Below are 20034 nucleotides of genomic sequence, written 5' to 3' on the forward strand. Positions count from 1 at the left end.
CTAGTAAAATAACTTTTTAAAGAAAACAAAATGTTATATAAAATTAATTTAATAACTTATTAAATCCTATTTGTTTATTTTAGATAAGTTTAACATTGAGTTTATTTTATTTTATCAAAACCAAGTACCTATAGAGTATAGGCTAGTAGAATAATTTGATTTGTCAAATATTAAAATTTTTATATCACTTTTTTATTTACAGAATGTATTATGTTTAAATTGATTAATTTTTGGCATTTTTCATAGATTATTTTAGTTTAAAAAAAACAATTGTTGTTGCAGATAACACTATGTTGAAAATAATTGTCAAATCATTTAACTGGCTGATAAAAAAATGATACATTTAAATTTAATAAACATGTGTGCAATAAAAACAAAAAATGGAACACTATATAATACAAATGTAACATTAACATTATGTTATGTTCTTTAATTTAGTTGTACTAAATGATTGAATGATTCATCACTGATAAATAAAAAATATATAAATATAACAATTTATCAAAATGTTAATGATTTATATGTTAAATAACCAATACAAAAAAAAAATTAATAAATAAATAAAAATATATGTCAATAATTTTATTTAAGTATTAATTATTACAAAACAATGATTTGTTACATTTTTCAACTTCTTTTACAATAAATCCACCATGTACATCTATATCTTCAATGAAAGCATCTAAATTAAATTCAACCTGTTTTATACTACTTGAAGACTTGTGTAATCTCTGACCATTAACATTAGTTACCTATAAACCAAAAATATTAACTTTAACATGAATTAATTTATATTAATTATAAAATATTTTAGCAATTACTTTAAAGTCCATTTTATTAAATACATTAGGTTTAAAAACAACTCCTATCACATTTCCTCCATATGTATCATGGAAAAATAATGCAAACTCAGAGTAGGTATCCTGAAATTAATAAATTATATTTTTTATTTTTAATAAAAATGTTAACATTATTGTACAGTAATAGAATGTCCATACCCTTAGGACATTTAGTAACTCTTGAATTGGATTTAATCCAACAATTGGTATTTTTTCTTTATCTTTAGGTGGTTCTAATGAATAAATTTTGGCCATTTTAGCATCAACTGCCATGTGTCTTAGAGGATTCATTATGTTCCTTAGCTTTATTAATATATCATATTTATCTAACGAAGGTCTAAATATTTGCTATTCAATATAAAACAAGATTAAATGATAATACATTTATTTTTTAATTTATCTAATAATTAGTTACTTTTAAATTGTCTACAGTGCCATTTTTTAATAAGCTTTCTTCAGCTATATCTAAAGCTTTTCTAGACAAATGCATAAGACGAGCAAGTATTGTAAATGTAGGGCCTTCTTTTGTCCATGATGTACCATCTAGGTCATAAGGTGTAACTAGTAACATTGCAGGTCTTGAAGAATTTTTTTGTTGGCTAGCAATAGAACATTCCAATGATGAAATGTGATCTTCTAGATTAATAAAATTGATTATTAATTACCATAATGTCAAAATGTTATCAATATAAAATAATTAAATACTTGGAATATCATTGTTGAAATTTATAACAATAAATTCTCTAAACCAATCAGTTGTTGCTAATTTGCGTAAAAAGTGCAGAAAACCAATAGTTGGTTGGCAGGTTACTTTAAATGGCTCGGGTTGTAAGAAATAGCTAGCCACTAATAATTCAATACACATTTCTGGGAAATGAAAATCATCAATTAATTGACTTCTAAGCCATCGTTTAGCTAAACAACAAGTTGGTCCATATGATGGATATTGAACACTAAGACTAAAAAAGACAAATAACTTAATTATTTTTTTAAAAAGAATTAATAAATTATATTAAGTTAAGTTTTAATTACGCGTGCAATGAACTTGTTAATGTAGGCAAATGCACCATGGATCTTTCTAAATTCAAGGATTCTTCAGTGTCTCTATACCGGACCATACCATCTGGCATTAATTCTTTTTTAATGAGTGATACTTCACCAGGATAATAAATACGAAAACGAAAAACAAAACCATTCTAAAAGTAAAATATAAATTATCAAATATTATTAGGATGATAGTATGAATTAAAATAAGTTATAAAACATACTTTCATAATATCTATATGATTAACAAATGGTTGACAAGTTAAATTACAATCCTTTTGTAACCTTGCAGCTAGATTTATGTAAAAAGCTGTAATCATTCTTCTTACAGCGTTTAGTTCATTAGGCCATTTTCCACTTGATGCAAATTGTAATACACCTAAATTTAAAATAGTTTAAAGAAAGTTATAATATTATTACAAATGTACACACCTTCAATTGGTTTGACAAATCCAGGAGCTATTTTCATTTCTTCATCTGTAATTGCTAATATACAATTTCCTTTAGTTTTCCTTTGTTTTTTATTATCAACATGAGTTCTAGATAATGGTGGTATAACATCAGCATATCTCAACACAGGTGATACTCCTTGCACTGAACTCACAGTTAAAGGTAATCCTTCAAGTTGACGAATTAATTTTCCTATATCATTAAAATTATCAATACAGCACAAACTAGCCGCCTCTCCAGTACCATAATCAAATCCAACTGGCACTATCTAAAATTATAAAAAAAAAAGTATATATAACTTTAAAGTTTATTATATTATATACAAATAAAGTAAATATTACCAATTATTTATAGATCATATCAATTCTTTTAAAGAACTTAAGTAGTAATAAATAACAATTTTATTTTATGTACATTTTGTTCTTATAAAAAGTATACTCAATAATTAGACAAGAACACAGGCAAAAAATTTGAAAGGAGAAGGAATAATACATGGACTATAAATCATACTCAATTTAAATTACCGTTTTGATGTAATAATATGCAAGTGAAAAATATTGATGTATACTCACAAATGGATTCTCCAAAACTGATTCTGCTTGATCGGCAATATAAATATATTTTTCTGAAGAAATTGATAATTTATGTAAAAATACATAATTCACAATATCTCTAGTTATACAGCGCTTTTTACTAATAGCCGCATTACTATCAGCCCATACAACTGCTTCACAAACATCTCCATCTTTAAAACGTCTCAGTTGAGATTTTTCACCCCAAAATGAGCGAAACTCTTTAGCCTACAATTTATAACATACAACATATAGTATATTAATATTAATATTTTATTTATATTAATACAAGTTTTAGTACTTAACAAAATACTACCTCAGGTAAATTTGCAATTGGACCACGTTCAACTACTGAATTTGCTTTTTGAGTATTCAACTTTAAACCAATCAAAAAATTATTAAATGGTTCTTGAGTTTTTCCAATAACAACAGAGTCTTGAAAAACATTAAAACACATTTCAGTTATACGATCACCAAGACTGGAAAGTAATAACGGTTCTATAATTTTCTGAAATTGCAAGGCTAAATCTTCTCTCAAATCCAATTTCAACTTTTTATCACCGTACTGATTAACTATATTCTTTATTACTTTAATGTCATTGAAACTAAAAAAATGTATTAAGTATAATTTTGATTATTGAATATATGCTAATTAACACCTATTACCATGTATAATTACTTTATAAAATGATCAAATTGTTGAAGAAAAGAAGCTTTAGTTAAAAACAGACATGAGAATGAATTCATGTTCGAGTTATCTAACATTTCAACAGCAAAATTACATTCATTTTTAATCTGTAAAAATATTCAAATAATTTTTTATTATTAAAAAATATATATAATTTTAAATTAAACCTACATGGATGTAATTAGATTTAAAAACATTGGCACACAAATTCAAGTATCCTGAAGAATCAACAAATACAACTTGAAATGAAGAATGGAAATCAGACATTAAAGGTAATTTAACATCTTTTTTGCTTTCATAATCCACTAAAGTAATACCATCATTAATCCAATTAGATTGTCCTAAACAACAAAAATAATTTTAAAATTTTAAAATTAAAATTGTTTAAAAAAAAAAAAGTAACATACCAAAATTTAACCAAACATTTCTTATTATTTGATAACTACTCATAAATTTGTTTATTTTATGTTTTTTAAACAAATACACTACGTACATTGATAATATGTGGTTAGTGATATTTCCGATCCCCTAAAAGAAATTATATAATTAAATATTTAAATTATTAATCAATGTGTATACACAAAAACACTCACTCCAAGATTTCTTTGAGCAATCCAAATTTTTAATAAAATCAAAGCATCTTGAACATTTTGATTGATTTCAATGATTTCTTTTAGCAAAATTTCACTTTCATTCATTACTAAATCTTGTAAAATTAATGAATTGTAATAAGGTGTTGAATAATTATCTGGATCTGTATTATAAATGTTTAAACTAAATAGATATTTCATATTTTTAAATAAAAAAGTATATATTCCAATTACCATGATTTTCTGCACTTGTATTAAAATACCATTGACTATTAATATTGTTGGTATTTGGAGAAAATTTATGTAAATTGTAAATATCTTTTTCGGGTACAACTCGCAAACAAAAACAGCACTTTTTACCCAACGAACCAATTGGTTTTACAATAAGTGAAGGTAAATAATATGAATTACTTCCAAAAGAAAACTGTATATCATCATTGTCAATCATAAATGGTATTTTCATTAATTCTTTAGCTAGGCAGTGCAAGTAAAAAGCCTTTTTACGAAAATATTTTTCATCAGCATAGTCTTTTTTATGAAAAAATGTCTGAATAATTCATTCACATTAAAACAATTAATAATTTCAGTTTAAAACATATAATATTTATATATAAATATATATATACTTACTTTTCCCATAACAATTGAAATATCAACTTTAATTAATGGCATTATGGAAGTTCCTAAAGAATGGGAACCTACAATTTTTATAGAACATGGCTTTGTAAAACGAAAAGTTCCATCAGTGTTATTTTGAGGGTTTAGATAAAATGGTGTTATAATTTCAGATACATTAATATTTGACAACAATTCCTGAAAACAGACGTAAGTAAATATTATTTCAGATTCAAACTGAGTAAAGAGAAACACAAAAAAAAAATGTTCAATTTATTTCCTAAACATTTGAACTTCTAAATTAAAAGAGATAGAAAAATTTTAAACCAAACTAATTATGAGATCTATATTAAAACATTTGCAAATTATACTGAAATTTTAAAAATGAAAATCTGAACAGTACACACACACAAAAAAAAAAAAAAATAGAGATTGTATTTTAATTTATTTTATAATCAAAATTGTTCAACAAAGTATTTAATTCATAAATAAAAATTAAATAAATTATGAGTTTATTATTTAATTTTTATTTAATTGATTTATTTTCACATTGAGTGGTAGGTTGATTTATGTTATTTTAATACAGATATTGTATACTTTGGTAAAGATTAATTAGGTCATAATAAATATATATAATGGTTAACGTTCAATCAGTTCAGCCTCAAAAAAATGTATAAAGAATTTAAATTCAAGTTTAATAGTTATATATAAAAAAATTAAATTAGGATGAGTAAGGTAATTAAACTATATTTAAACAAGCAATAAAATGTGGAAACTCCATTAGTTACAGGTACTAACTAAAATAACTTAAACGTGCCCAGTAACAATGTGTTAATAGTTAATGGAATAGTTTAATACAAATTTTAATAGATAGTGACTACACAGAAAATTTACTTTTTTATAATCCGTCATGTCTATATCTTGTAACACAGCTATACTAAACTTATCAAACCATTCTTGAATTTTATCTAAAGTAGTTTGTTTTGGTTTCACTTCTTTTAACATTTCGTCAATTTGCAAGCGAAACATATTTGACAAGAAAAGGTTTTCCGTTTCTCTGAGCTTATTCAACTCTTCAGCAGTAGGTGGTTTAATCCTCTTTCCTCCGTCAGGGTTTTGTTTCTTTTTGCGTTTCTTGCTACATTCATCGCCGGTATTTAGATCCATCATTGGAACCATGTCCAAAGTCATAGTGAAAAAGTAAATTAAAAGCGTGAAATCATCAACTGAATCTCAGAATAATACAATAAGTATTACATAGACAATTTGCTTGATACGTTAAATTATTATAACTTCAAAGCGCACACGCACGTGTTTAACTCGCGTCTATCACTCCACCTCACTAATCACAGAAGTTTCATTGATAATTCTGGACCTGGTCGTTGTTCTAGATAACAAACGTAAATAAATAAATAAAATGTTTATAAAACGATAACAGTCAATCCCAGCGTACAGGGCAGGCAATGTTCCGGCAACGATAGTGCGCAGTTAGTATAAACCTCTTTGGCAACGATTTTCTGCCAAGATACATCCCCACTACTTCGTCGTTATCACAAATTACAATCACCATCTCCTGAAATCGCGTTGAATTCGGAGAATTATTATTATTTTTTTTTTTTCAATAAGCGCCCGTATTCGCCAACAGGTAGACGTCGTTATCGTGCGCGATCGTTTTCCTCTGTTTCGTCGCCGAACATTTTTATTCCATATTATATTATTATTTTATTGTGTTAGTTATTATTTTTAGTGTTTTTACTATTAACGGCGTTTACTGCAATAATACGAAATATCTTTAATCGACAGTTCGTCGCCGTCGCTTTATTGGTTTTTTTTTTTTATGATCGACATGTTAGCGGTGCTGTTGTCATCGCAAGTGCGTGCCAATGGTTCCGATATTTCATCTAGGCTTTTGGTTTTCATGACGATATAATGTCATAAATGTTACGCGAAACGTAGTAAAATTATAACTAATAAATCGATTCGTGCGGTTTATATTTATTTTTTTTCATTGTTCCTCTTGAATAGCAATTTCCCGAGTGAGCCCACAGTGATTAAAAAATATGTATTACATTAAATTAATTGTACATCGTGTCATGTAAATATAATGCCTGCGTTTTATTGAAATTGTATTAATGTACCGACGAACGTGTAACAGCTATCACGCTACTCTTAGTCGTCCAACGAATAAAGTGCCGTTTTTAACGACTTGAACGATTGTTGACCCCCTTCCCGGTAAACGATCAAACAGCGTCTTGGACAATGGCGAACCCAAGAAAATTTAGCGAAAAGATTGCTTTGCACAATCAAAAACAAGCAGAAGAAACGGCTGCTTTCGAAAAAATTATGCGCGAGGTTTCTGATGCCACTAATGTTAAGGTATGATAACATGATGTTAGTATATACCACAACTGATGTTAAATTTTCACTTATGATTTACCTCAAACCACTAACGAAATAAATGGGAATTTTAAAGTGTTTAAACATTTATTACCAATAGTTAAGACCTATTTATACCTTATAGAAACCATTAGGTTATCTATAAAAACTTATAAATTTTACCTAAAAAATAAAAAGAAAAGCTATCATTGTCTGACTTTAAATTATTGATTACATTGTTTAATTACATTTGAAACCCTAGATATTATAATTATTATTCAAAACCTATTAGGTAACTTATCTAAGTAATTAATAATAATTAAAATCATCTAAATGTATTTAGTCTATTCAAATATGTTGGTTTATTAATTTACTGTTTTATAAACTATAAATGATTTGTATTTTATAATTTATCTTCTATTGCATATATATTTGATAGTCTATTCACCACTAATAAAGCTTTAGTTTTTTCTGTTTAATTAGTATCTATTTAAAATGTTGAATTTCAATCCTATTAAAAAATTATGCTTTTATCTTGTATCTTTATTCATTTATTATTTGCAAATATTGTTGTAGACTTTCATACAATATAGATAAACAAATGGAAATGTAACTAAAAGTATAAAATATATTTATTATGTGCCTATTTAAATGTTTATAAATTATAATCAATAGAATAATTTATACTTAAATGTAGGTTTTCCACTAACAATAGTAATGTTTATCCTTTATATTATTATTAGGTAATATATAAACTACACTTCAATTGATTCTACATTTTTTTGTCTCTAAACAAATTGACAATAAGTTAGTCTATAATTATGTAACATAGATTTTTAGTTTGTAAACAAACATGTCCTAAATAATTTTTACTTATCATTTTTAAGTTATTTTAACTTATTTTGGTTTTAAAAAATTGTTAAAATTTATATTTCATTATAAAGTATAATTTGTATTAATCATCTTCTTTCTATAATAGGCCATAGAGTTATTAGTAATATGAAAATAAAATAAGCATTTTTAATTTTTTTAAATATAATTTACTTAACATTTAAGTACATATACTTACTCATTTATTGAAAAATATATATTGACAAATGTATAGTATAATGAAAAGTAAAAAGTGAAGGTATGTCAATATTTAGTAGTATAGACATGCCTAATATTTTTCAATCATTCAAATGTCAAATTAAAAGTTCAATGAAAAAACCTATTATTTAGGTATTTAAATAACTGAGTTTCAATTAGGAAATAAGTACCTCCTCAAGAAAATCATCAGGATTTACCTCTAAAAAAATAATTTAATACTGACTATATACCTTTTTATGTATTATATTTAATAAATAGCTAAAAAGTATCTAAGCCTATTGGATATCAATTAGTTTGAATTAAAAATATTGGAATACCTACTTATTATATTTAAATTTTACACTATATATAATTTTTTGCTTTATGCCTAAATTTGCTTTCCTTAAATTCAACACAATATAAAATGCAATAGAAACATTCTTCATACACAAGTATATCATTACAAATATTAATGTAAGATTTGTTTTGTTAGTGCGCTAATCAAAGTTGGCTATAATATTGTACATGTGTGGTAGTTTTGTAGTTTTAAATGGCTGGTGGACTAAGTTTTTGTCATTTAATTGCTATTTAATTCTTGTTTAATGCCACATGAAACTGATTTATAATGAATAGGTACAACAATAAAAAAATCCTACAAATCATGAAAATATAAATTTTATCTGGCATTTTTGAAAACATAATAGTATATATTACTTTTCTTGTCTGTGGCTTAGAATTTAATATGCATTGTTTAACTAAGAAAAAGAAACTAAAAGAAATGTATTATTTATAAAATATAAAGATGTAGGTTGGTGTCCTATGGAAAATATAATTTTATACAACAATTTAAAATGGTTTACTTTTAGCATTATTTAAGCTGGATAATTTTCGGTTGTTATAATAGTTAAGTGTATTAAAGTAGTAATATTTATTTTGTTTTTATAATTTTTATATAGATAACAATAATTAGTAGCAGAAATATATACAGATCAATTAATTTCAATGTATAACAGATATAATAATTAATTATAAATCTAGAATGACAATTTTTTTTTTTTTTAATCTTTATAAAAACAGTATCTACTTTAATTTTCTGTATAAAATATTATGCATAATTTTTACTTAAAGTTTTCAAAGAAAAAATTTTTTAAAAAAAATGTATCTGGAAATTAATTAAAAATAATTAAGTTTTTAACTTTAGAAATTTATAATTTAGACTAAATTAATAGTGAAGAGTAAATGTTTGTTATCTATTTTTCGATGACACTTCTTAACTTCTTCAATTTGAACTTAAGATCATTTTATTTGTAATAAATATATTATAAACAAAAAGGTATATACTTACTTGAATATCAAACATTAATAATATTTAGGTATTATAACTGTAAATTTACATTTAAAATAGGAAATTAATAGGTACTTTTAATAAGAACAGGTATACTCATAAAATTTTAATTGGGTTTTGAAAGATATAAAATATTATTTGATTACAAAAGCTTAAAAAGTATATGTATATAAATATTGTAGTTTATTTGTGTTGTTATTTTTATATATATTTAGTCTTGCTTGATGACTATTTTTTCAATACTGGTTGAAACTTGAAAGTATCAACCCAATAATATTGTAGAGTATATTTGTCATATATTATTTCATCTAAGAATTGTAGAGTTATAAATCAATTTAATAATGGATGAATTGTATTTTAATCATGAAATACAATTGTTTACATCATACGTGACTTATACTTTGGATTATATCAATTATTTTTAGTTAACAAGTTTCATTTTAACAATCCAATATATTCCCAAGTGATTCTCACTTATTAATGATTTACTTATTATGTCATTCAATTAATCAAGTAAATAATATTAAATAACACTGGGAATTATGTGTATAAACATAAAAATAATTTTTAAGAATTTTACTTATCTAATAAACGTAATATATATACATGCCTCTGTTATTTAAAAACTGATGTAGTTGCTTACCTGCTATGTCATGAAATTATGCCTGTCAAATGAGTATAATATAGTAAAGTTGCCGTTATATTGACTGTCAATGTAAATAAACATTAAAACAGTACAGATATAAAGTAAAAATAAATAACTGCTGTGTGAATAAAATAATTATATAGTTAGGAATCTGTTTAATGCATTAACTTATCTGGCAGCAACCTATTTAATATTTTAATCAAAAATTCTGTAAAATTTGAAATATAAGTTTAAAAACTTTAAGTTTTACATTGAAAAAGCCAGATATGGTATAGAGACGAATTGTTATTAGTTACTCAACTAGTCAAATTCTTTTGATTTTTCCATGTAATATTATGATCTAAATAGTATAAAATGTTTGGAAAAAAAATCTTGTGTATTCAATTTTTAGCCAGATAATGTTTATAAAAAGCTTTTAAAATTATAATTTACTAACTCTGATTAATTAAAAACAAAAAAAGTTAATGAATTTAAACATTTATGTAATCAAAAAATGATAAATGAATTTAAAATATTTATGTGTATATAATATAAATTATATATAAACATTTTATATAACAATATAAACTATAAGTTTCAAGTATAACAATGCAACTAAACTGTACAAATTCAAAATTGGTTTATATTCATACAAAATAGCATCATAAATTATTTCATTTCAATAAAATAATCAAAAAACCCAAACACACTGCAGCAGTAATGGTAAAATTCTATTGTCTTACACTACAGTGATAAATTATGTCCGAATACATTTTAATACCACCTCTAAAGTGTGTGTGCTTTTAAAGACAGTAACTTTTTGAAATAAATTCAACAAAAAACTGTGAAATATGCAGCAATTGCAAATTATAGCTAATTTATCAAATTTAATTTAAAAAATACTATAATTTCTTAAATGTTAGTAAAATCATAAAAAAAAAAATATCACATAAAATAGTTTTTTGAATAATTCTATGGGCCAGGAACTCATTGCTAATAATTTTGATGGTATATCTGCAAATTTATTTAGACAGTCTCTAACATTATTAATCTATGACAAATGACAAAAAACTTAAAGAATTTACTAATGAAAATTATCCATAATCTATATGCAAATCTAGCCATATTATAATTTATAGCCGAATATAATAATAATTATTATTGATTTAAAACGTATAAGTGCTATACATATAACTAAGACTCGTGTTTTCAACATTTTATTTTAATTCACAATTATTTTTTTTTTAGGTAAATAACCTTAGTACCTATTACATTAGTTTTAGTATAGATAGGTAGGTGTATTTACTATTATTATTTAACTAGCTACATAACATATTTGTAAAACTGTTTATGATTATAAAATTTTTAGACAATTGTTACCTATTTTAACTTTATTTTTATTAAAAAATTATAATTATCTAGTAAACCATATTTGATAAGTCTTGTTCATATTATATTTTTGCATAATACTTATAATATAAAAATAAAACCAACTAGTAATAAATGCTGACTTAGCACTAATTTTATAAATTACCTAACCAATATGGTTTATTATTTTCTTGAAAAATATATATTATACTATCTGTAAATTATAAATTTATGTTTTATTTGTGTATTGATGACGGTAATGTTTTTCGATCATTATACTAATAAATAACAAACAGAACATTTGAATTGAAAATACCGAGTATAATTATTTAGATTACGTAATTCTAATTAGTTTATATAATTTTTTATTTTGAAAACCAATATTCTATTTAAAATTAAAGTTTATCTACTATAAAGTTCCAAATTAAAAATGAATTTGTCTAAAATAGTAAAATAATTGTATTAAACATTTTTGTTTTATTTTTAAATGATCTTTATTTGAATATGTATTCCTGTACAACTTAACTTGACACAAACTTTTCCAAAATCAATAATTAATTATAATTGCATTTAATTGGTTGATAAAAATTATGTGTAAATGTTATGCTTGATTTTTTTTTGCAATCAATACATCTAATAAAATAAGAGAGATGGCACTCTTTTATTTAGTAGATTTTTAGTATGACTTATCATTGGGTAGATCAGTGTAACATAATATGTATTAAATTTAATTTCAATAATTTTAATTATATGAAATTATATGAAAAATTAATTTCAAGTTTCTATGGATAATATTTTTTGAATTACAGCAAATAACAAAAAAAAAATGTATTTGAAATAGATCGGTATTTTACATTTAAATATACAATTTAGTCAAAATTTGAACTTCAAACCAAAAAAAAAAAAATGTGCCTATTTTTAAAATTATTGCAAGAACTTATAAAAAACCTTGTTTTAAATTTCAATTTTTTTTACTCGCTTATAAAAAATTTCATGCATAAATCAAAAAAAAATAGTCTACAGTTTCAAATATGTATTGATTACACTAAAATATAACTAAAATATTTTTATAAATTATCGGTATCATAAGAATACTAATTTTATGAATATTTTGTAAATATTGTAATAACCAAGCAACAAATTTTCTGTTTCTCCTGTTTTTATTGATTATTTAAAAAAATACTTAAAATTTTTATTCCCAAATTTCAACTATACCCAATCTTCTATCAGAAACTATTTTTAAAGATAAATATTGAAGTTTTTTATTTCTTCAAAAGGGGTTATAGGCACGCAAACAAAACACATCATTGTAAAATCAGTATACATCTTAATATCTTAAAATGACTCCATTAATATTATGATTTGGTCAGCTTCTCATAAGCCAAGTTTCCACTATCGTGTATTGTATAGAAATGAATATAATTTGTATTTTTTTAAATTTTTTTTTTTTTTTGACAACGTATTACCGAATTTTGTTTACCTATGGGACATAGACAGTAACAGAAAATCCAGCTTTAGTTAAAAAATCCTGTATAATATAGTGATATTATATTCACCACTTTTATCATGTTTTAATTGTGATGTTGATGTTATTATTTATCTGTATTTAAATAAGTAAATTTATCTGCGTTTTGTATAATATATTTATGTATATGCAATATGCAGTAATAGTTAAATATAATAGGTAACTACGTTCTAATAGAATACAAATCTATGACAGATGGAACGAGTTCAGCTAATTCTAAACGATTTTCGTGTATTCTCAAGGCCAATACATTACTAAATTGTACGTGCTATAGAGAAATTATTTTATATGATTTCTATAGTTCCTTTTACAAAACATGATGATAAATAAAAACATTGTTATTATTATCGTTAGCAAAATGCTAATTAATGAGCTAATAAAAACATTTATTTTTTAGTTATTGCTTCTATGAGTATTTAGCAGGTAATTTTTTTCGTAATGTGCGTATAATGTTATTCAACAAGATTATTGAATGACGTTTTGGATCAAGCTGATCAATGATAATAAACTAATAGGTACACATAAACGTGTTGAATGTGCAGTTTATTATACAGAGCGTAAGCATAATCTTCATTTGATATCTAAATTAAAAAGTACTTGATTATTCATTAAAATAAGTCTTCTTGTTGTATAATAAGTATATTTATTAGAAATGTATATATAATAATTTTTGCTAAATTTTTTAATAAACTAATACAATTTTAGGTAAAAAAACAAAACATTTTAGGTATTCAGTTACTTGCATTTACTACTTCAGCCATTGTATTGCAGGCATCAAAACTTCAAATGTTCTATTCAATTATTGGACCAGTATATGAATGTTAAATAATGCTTATCAAATATTTTATTTGACTCGCGTACCTATTATATGTATAGTCCCCGATGTATGTGCTTTACCGATTCTTTCTGAATACGGTCAAAGATCAAATAGTTTCATCACGGTTGATAATATTTAAATTCCGTTTTATTTTTGTTAATGCTATGTGTTTTATTATACGTTTTTGATGAAATTAATTTTGGTACTGTTTGTTTTAGCTAGTTCTCAAGTGTATGGCTTAAATCATAAAGGCAATAGATAAGTTATTATAAAAGTATTGAAATATAGTAATTATATGTTTTTAAAAAGAAAAATAATATTTTACTTTTATCCTTATTCACAAAAATCTATAACTAATGTATTTTATACACATCATTGCACTTGAATAAATATACATAATAGTGTTACAATTGATCTGTTTTAACTATTACCTATAGGTACATAAATACCTTCTGCAACCTCGACACTATTGGTGGGACAATGACGTCATATATATTACTTGATGTACCAATAACTATTTATCTTTTTTCATCAATTTTGAATTTATATTTCTAATCAATACACAATTCTATCCAATTATAAATTTGTTTTTCATGTTAAAACATATATTGATTGACATTTATTAAAATGTTCTAAAAACCATTAATAATTAGAGTTACTGTGTTTTCCCTGGTGAATTCAGATTACAAAATTGAAAATTCAAAATTGTTTTGCCATCGTTGTGGCAAATGGTATTATTTTGAAAAAGTGTGTAATTTTCCAGTTTAATAAATTGTTCATTCTAAAATGTATTAATAAATCTAATTAGATATTAAAATATTATTTAATACTTTTCTTTAAAAAAAAAAAAATACATACTTAAATCAATCTTTACCTTTCAAAAAATGTTTGTGGTCCATAAATTTTAAGTAATGTATAAGAAAAGGTAAACACGTATTGTGTAGTAAATAAACCCAACTATTAAAAATCTATTAATATATTTGAAAAAAAATCAGAGGTCAAATATCATTTATTAAAATAATTATATCATATTTTTAATTTATTAATTTATAGGTAGTACACCTAGGTCAAGTACATCTAATATACCTAATTATAAACAGTGAGAGAAAAACACAGTTACCATTATGGAGTCCAGGATAATGATTATTGTTAAGTAAAATGTCTCATTTCACTCATCTCGGCACAGAGTAATTATGTGATATTAGTTGATTGAAATGTTAATGTAATAACCATCTAGTTAGAAAAAATAATTTTTAGTAAAGCTTGATTATTTAAAACGCTGTTAAAAATTAAATATTCAGAGTATAATCCATGTTCAGTTTTTAATTTAGAGAATAATTTATTACGAAAAAGCCGCCTGCATACAACTGGTTTTCCGCCCCAATGTTTTCAAAAATAAAAAAAAAATCAATTATAACATTAATAGTTTATACCATAAAATATTATTATATATTATGTACAAAAATAAGTTTCTAGAATTTCACAGGGATTATTCTAGAGTACAATATCAAATAATATTAAAATATATTTATACGTAAAATAATTCTAATTAATTGTCAATACTAATTTATATAATATGTTTCTAACATGTTTTACTTTTAATAGTTTCCAAAAAAAATTATGCAAAAATAAATTATTTTACCAATTAAAATATTTTCCTATGGGTGTGCTTACTCACGCGTTTAAAATATACATATTTGCTCTAAAAAATAATATTGTAGTACTACAGATGTAATATAATGACTGATGTCCATTATAAATGTATAATAATTCAACATTTCAACTAATATTTTTAATTTAATATTGGCTTTATGATAAAAATTGTGTTGGTTCTTTGTTTCATACTATATCTATTTGAACTAGACAATGGTTATAATATCACTTTAGATATAAAAAAAACTTTAAAACACATATACAATTATATTAAATTAACAAATTATTAAAAAATAAGTAGTAATACATTTAATATTTAAAGGATAAAAATATGAAAACTATTAATAGGTAATAACTAATAGCTAGCTACTACATTACAACTTGTTGTGTGTGAGCGAGTATATTGTTATAAATAAATTTAGACTTATAACATATAAACATCTATCTTATTACATTAAAGATACTTTTGAAGTACTAAACTTCATCTATTCACTGTACTGCGGTGTATGATTATCTTATACCTACTCCTGAATAACCGGATATCATTAATTTTCAAGGTCCTAATCCAAGGTGAAAAACGAAAATCATAGGTGTTCCACAGCTAGACACTATTACACATTAATAAGATTGTATATTATATTTACTACAATCGAAAGATTTTCTTTATGAACCGGTTGTATTGGTTGTAAACTCGCTAATATTAAACTATTATTATTTAATAAAAGTTTGTATTTTTTTTTTATTGTTTTCTAGATGGTTTTAAATATATAAATTCAGAAATAATTTAATTTTCCTAGTTCAGTATCAATATGATTAGTAAATAGTATGTAACAATACAATATTATACCTGTGTATTTCAAAGAAATATAATTATTTTTTATTTTAAAATTGTTCTTTTTTCTAAATAAAAATTCATGTAATCATAATTATTAAATTATATATTTAATAATATGAAGATTTTAATCATATAATTTTATTAATTTTATATGATACTCGATTTTACGAAGATTATTCTTCATATTTTGATGTGTTCATAATATTGCATTATACACTTAATGATTATCAAAGCATTTAAAAACGAAGTTAATCTTGAATAACTAGTAAAATTTAAGGTAGGTTTTATATCATTTTAATTCGTATTTAGTCAAAAATAAATTTAAATCGGATTTGCAACCATTATCGTTAAAATAACCCAAATAATGATTAAAATGTAACATCTTTATAAGGGACCCCTAATATTTCAAAAATATATGAAATCAAATATTATCGAACTTGAAATACAATAAATCGTATATTTGTTATTTATTTAATAAACTTAATATGTTATATTTAATTAATAATTATAGATAGACAAAATAATTTTCGAACTGCAATTGTGTTTGATACATAAGTTTTTATTTTATAAAACTTATCCTAATATATTATGTTATTATATAAGAAAAGACTGAAATACCACATAGTTTCTTATATCATTGTTAATGTTTACGGGATCCTGTTGAGTTGTAATATAAGGGTAATCATTTTAGATTTTTGAGGTGCAGTATAATATATTATCTATTCTTTTATGACTTTTTTCTTTTTTTAAAAAACCTAACTCTACACACAATACGGAAGTTGTATGATTATAATTATACGTCCTTGAAAACAAATATTTTCGTTCAGAAAATATTTTTTTTTAACTACAATATGAAAAACATTTAAATTATACGTCAAAAAAATTATCCACTATTTTGGAGTATTTTTAAATCTTATCAGATCTATTTTTAGTGGTAACTACTTTTAAGAGTGCTTAGCCCCTTAGTTATTTTATTTGTTTCTATTGTAGTTAGTGGTAAAATTTCAATAGATACAAAATATTCGAATAATATTGCTTATAACAATAAAGTTTTAAGAATCTAACCATCTAGTTTTAAAAATTCCTTTAATTAATTCTTTTTTTAACCTATATATTATGAAACAAAATACTTATATTTTCAGAATAATAGCATTTAATGAAATTAATGACTTTTTCTAATATTTAATGAAAAAATCTCTTTCAATATTATCTTATTTTAAGTGGTCCGCCCATAAAGAAAGTATTTCCCACTATTTTAATAATTTATTTCGAATTTTGAAGATATTTTCTTATTTATTATTTATTTAATAATCATTAAACACTTACTTAATTGTATTAGTGATTACTTATCTGGAATCGATTCAATTATTATAATTTATTAACCTAATATAAAATATGTATTAAATAGATCTAGAATTTAGAATTTCTACATAAAATGTGCAAATCAATAAAATAATAAAAACATTTTCTATTGTTTTATAATATCTATGACTTAACAAAAATGCATTGATAATTACATTATTAACCTTAGAAAAAGCTAGAAAATATGGAAATATTCTTAACCCTTAATATAAGTAATGATAGTACCTACTAAACAAATATTATCTAAAAAGAAATTACCTTATTGTTTTATTAGTATTTATTCTTTATTTTAAAATAAATATATTAATATGTATTTAGTGTTAGTTTAATAGTAATTCAAGAGTAGATAAGATTTTTAGCTAATAAGTAAATTAATTAAGGTTTAAAATATTTTAAAAAATTTGAATATTTTAATTTAATAGTAAAACAATATTAATATATTTTATATGCTGTATAATATTACACGTGAACAAATATTATTTAACTCAATTATTATGACATTTTGATGTAAGAAATAGGCTTCATGAAATAGAATTACATCTTAAGTCCTCATAATTTATAGTTACAAAACAAAAAGACAATCTTAAAATGACTCAATATTAAGGTCTCATCCTCGAAATAATTTCATAAGTTTTGTTACAATGTTTTATCAGTACTAAGTTTCATGCATAATAAAATACGATGTAGATATCTCTTATTTTTCATTAATTTTGGATATGTCGAAAACGTTGAACAAAAAACACTTTCAATCACGTACAATATGAAATTAACTGATAACTGATTAGATAATATCTTAGCGTTTTATTTAAAATAGTAGAACGTGGATAGTACGTATATTTTTTATGATATCTTATCTAGACTGATTTTAATTAATCATTGTTTTTAAATATAATAGTTTTTAAACCGGAACATTTTGGACAAATTTTCTTACTGCACTATAAATTATTATAATAATCTAAATAATTATAATTCACCAATTATTTGTCTATCGTCGTATTTTCTAATGATAAATTTTACATTTAAACTAAAACTATTTTAAAGACAATATGTAAAATCACTTTTATACAACGATAATTTTACTAGATAAGTAGGTATATACTCATAAATATTTAAAGTTAAGCCAGTTACAGAGTTTAGACAGTTGAAGAAAACTTATCATGTTGTTGTGGTATTTATAATTCAAATACAACGTGGTTTATCTCATTACGAATGTATACATAATACACATATTATCAATTGCTGGATTAATAATATTTTCCTATTTTGTTATACGTAATAACAGTGGTGCCCAGACTATATATTTTAAAACACCACCCTTCTGTGTATCCCATCAAACATTAAAATAAGTTCGTCAATCCGTCCTTATTGCTAACGTCCATGTCCGTTTAGTTAAAATAACTCAACCATTTTTCTCTGATCCCCATTTTAAGAAATTTTCTAAGGATAAACTTAAAATTCTTTTCTTAAGTCGAAATTAGGTTGTCAGATAATAATAAGCATTACTCGACATGACTTATTAAATTTTATAATTTATTAATTTATAAAATGGTTTTCTTTATGAAATATCAATGATACAGTTTTAATTAATCTGTTTAGTTATTATATTATATAACTACGTTTTTGACAATTCTAAATAATTGAATGTAATTGTCATTTATTATTCGCGATGTCATAGTGTGAAGAACAATGACAAAAATATCAAAAATTCTTTTTAGAAATTTGCTATCACCAAGTACCGACGTGGTATAGCAGAATTGAGCAGTGACTTACTGTTTATACATAGTTATTAGTTAATTACCTCATTGAATGTGATTACTAATTATTCATTGTTTAGTACAGCATAGCTACTAATATTGTTGCCAGTGTTATTATTTTAATATTAAAGACTAAAAATAACATAATAACAAAAATACATATATGTATAACTATTAACCACATCATCGTGAATTTGAATAACCTTGGTTAACATTTTGCAAATCTCAGTGATTATTTTGTCATATTATCGTATTATAATTGAGAGGGCCCCACATTAATTGGCCCCTGACACTGAAAACTATAGGACAGCTCTGCCAGCACCCTCCACTTTTCTTTTTAGCTGTATGGAAGTTATCAAAACTTATATATTTCAATATATAAATATTAATCTCGGTGTTGTTCTAAACTACGATTAGTATTTAAAATTATCCCCTCCAGTTAATATTTTTGAGAACGCCTGATAGTGATTTATTAAATATCCATCAATTCGTAAAAAAACCAGTCACT

The 20034-nt window shown here is 23.5% G+C and overlaps 2 protein-coding genes across 6 annotated transcripts in view; one reads left to right on the forward strand and one right to left on the reverse strand.

Annotated features, from left to right (window-relative positions):
• Positions 1-567: 567 nt before the first annotated feature.
• On the reverse strand, positions 568-6146 carry LOC112593724 (nucleolar protein 6). The gene is made up of 17 exons (XM_025338240.1): positions 5693-6146; positions 4814-4996; positions 4418-4730; positions 4187-4347; positions 4001-4121; positions 3765-3934; positions 3585-3700; positions 3222-3510; positions 2906-3133; positions 2316-2601; positions 2108-2262; positions 1872-2035; positions 1545-1798; positions 1255-1475; positions 999-1187; positions 822-923; positions 568-752 (listed from the first exon to the last, which is right to left on the reverse strand). Exons 1-17 carry the CDS (start codon positions 5987-5989, stop codon positions 594-596), a joined length of 3408 nt encoding a protein of 1135 aa, XP_025194025.1. The 5' UTR covers positions 5990-6146; the 3' UTR covers positions 568-593.
• Positions 6147-6430: 284 nt separating this feature from the next.
• The window catches only part of LOC112593605 (CREB-regulated transcription coactivator 1-like), a 32854-nt gene continuing 19250 nt past the window's right edge, over positions 6431-20034 (forward strand). For all 5 annotated transcript variants that reach the window (XM_025338084.1, XM_025338086.1, XM_025338085.1 and 2 more), the window contains exon 1: positions 6431-7174. In XM_025338084.1, coding sequence (XP_025193869.1) covers positions 7058-7174 — 117 coding nt within the window. In that variant the 5' untranslated portion in view covers positions 6431-7057. The remainder of the gene's footprint in view (positions 7175-20034) is intronic.

The sequence above is a fragment of the Melanaphis sacchari genome, unplaced genomic scaffold (genome assembly GCF_002803265.2).
Source record: "Melanaphis sacchari strain LSU unplaced genomic scaffold, SCAv2.0 Contig20_pilon_pilon, whole genome shotgun sequence".
Lineage (NCBI taxonomy): Eukaryota > Metazoa > Arthropoda > Insecta > Hemiptera > Aphididae > Melanaphis > Melanaphis sacchari.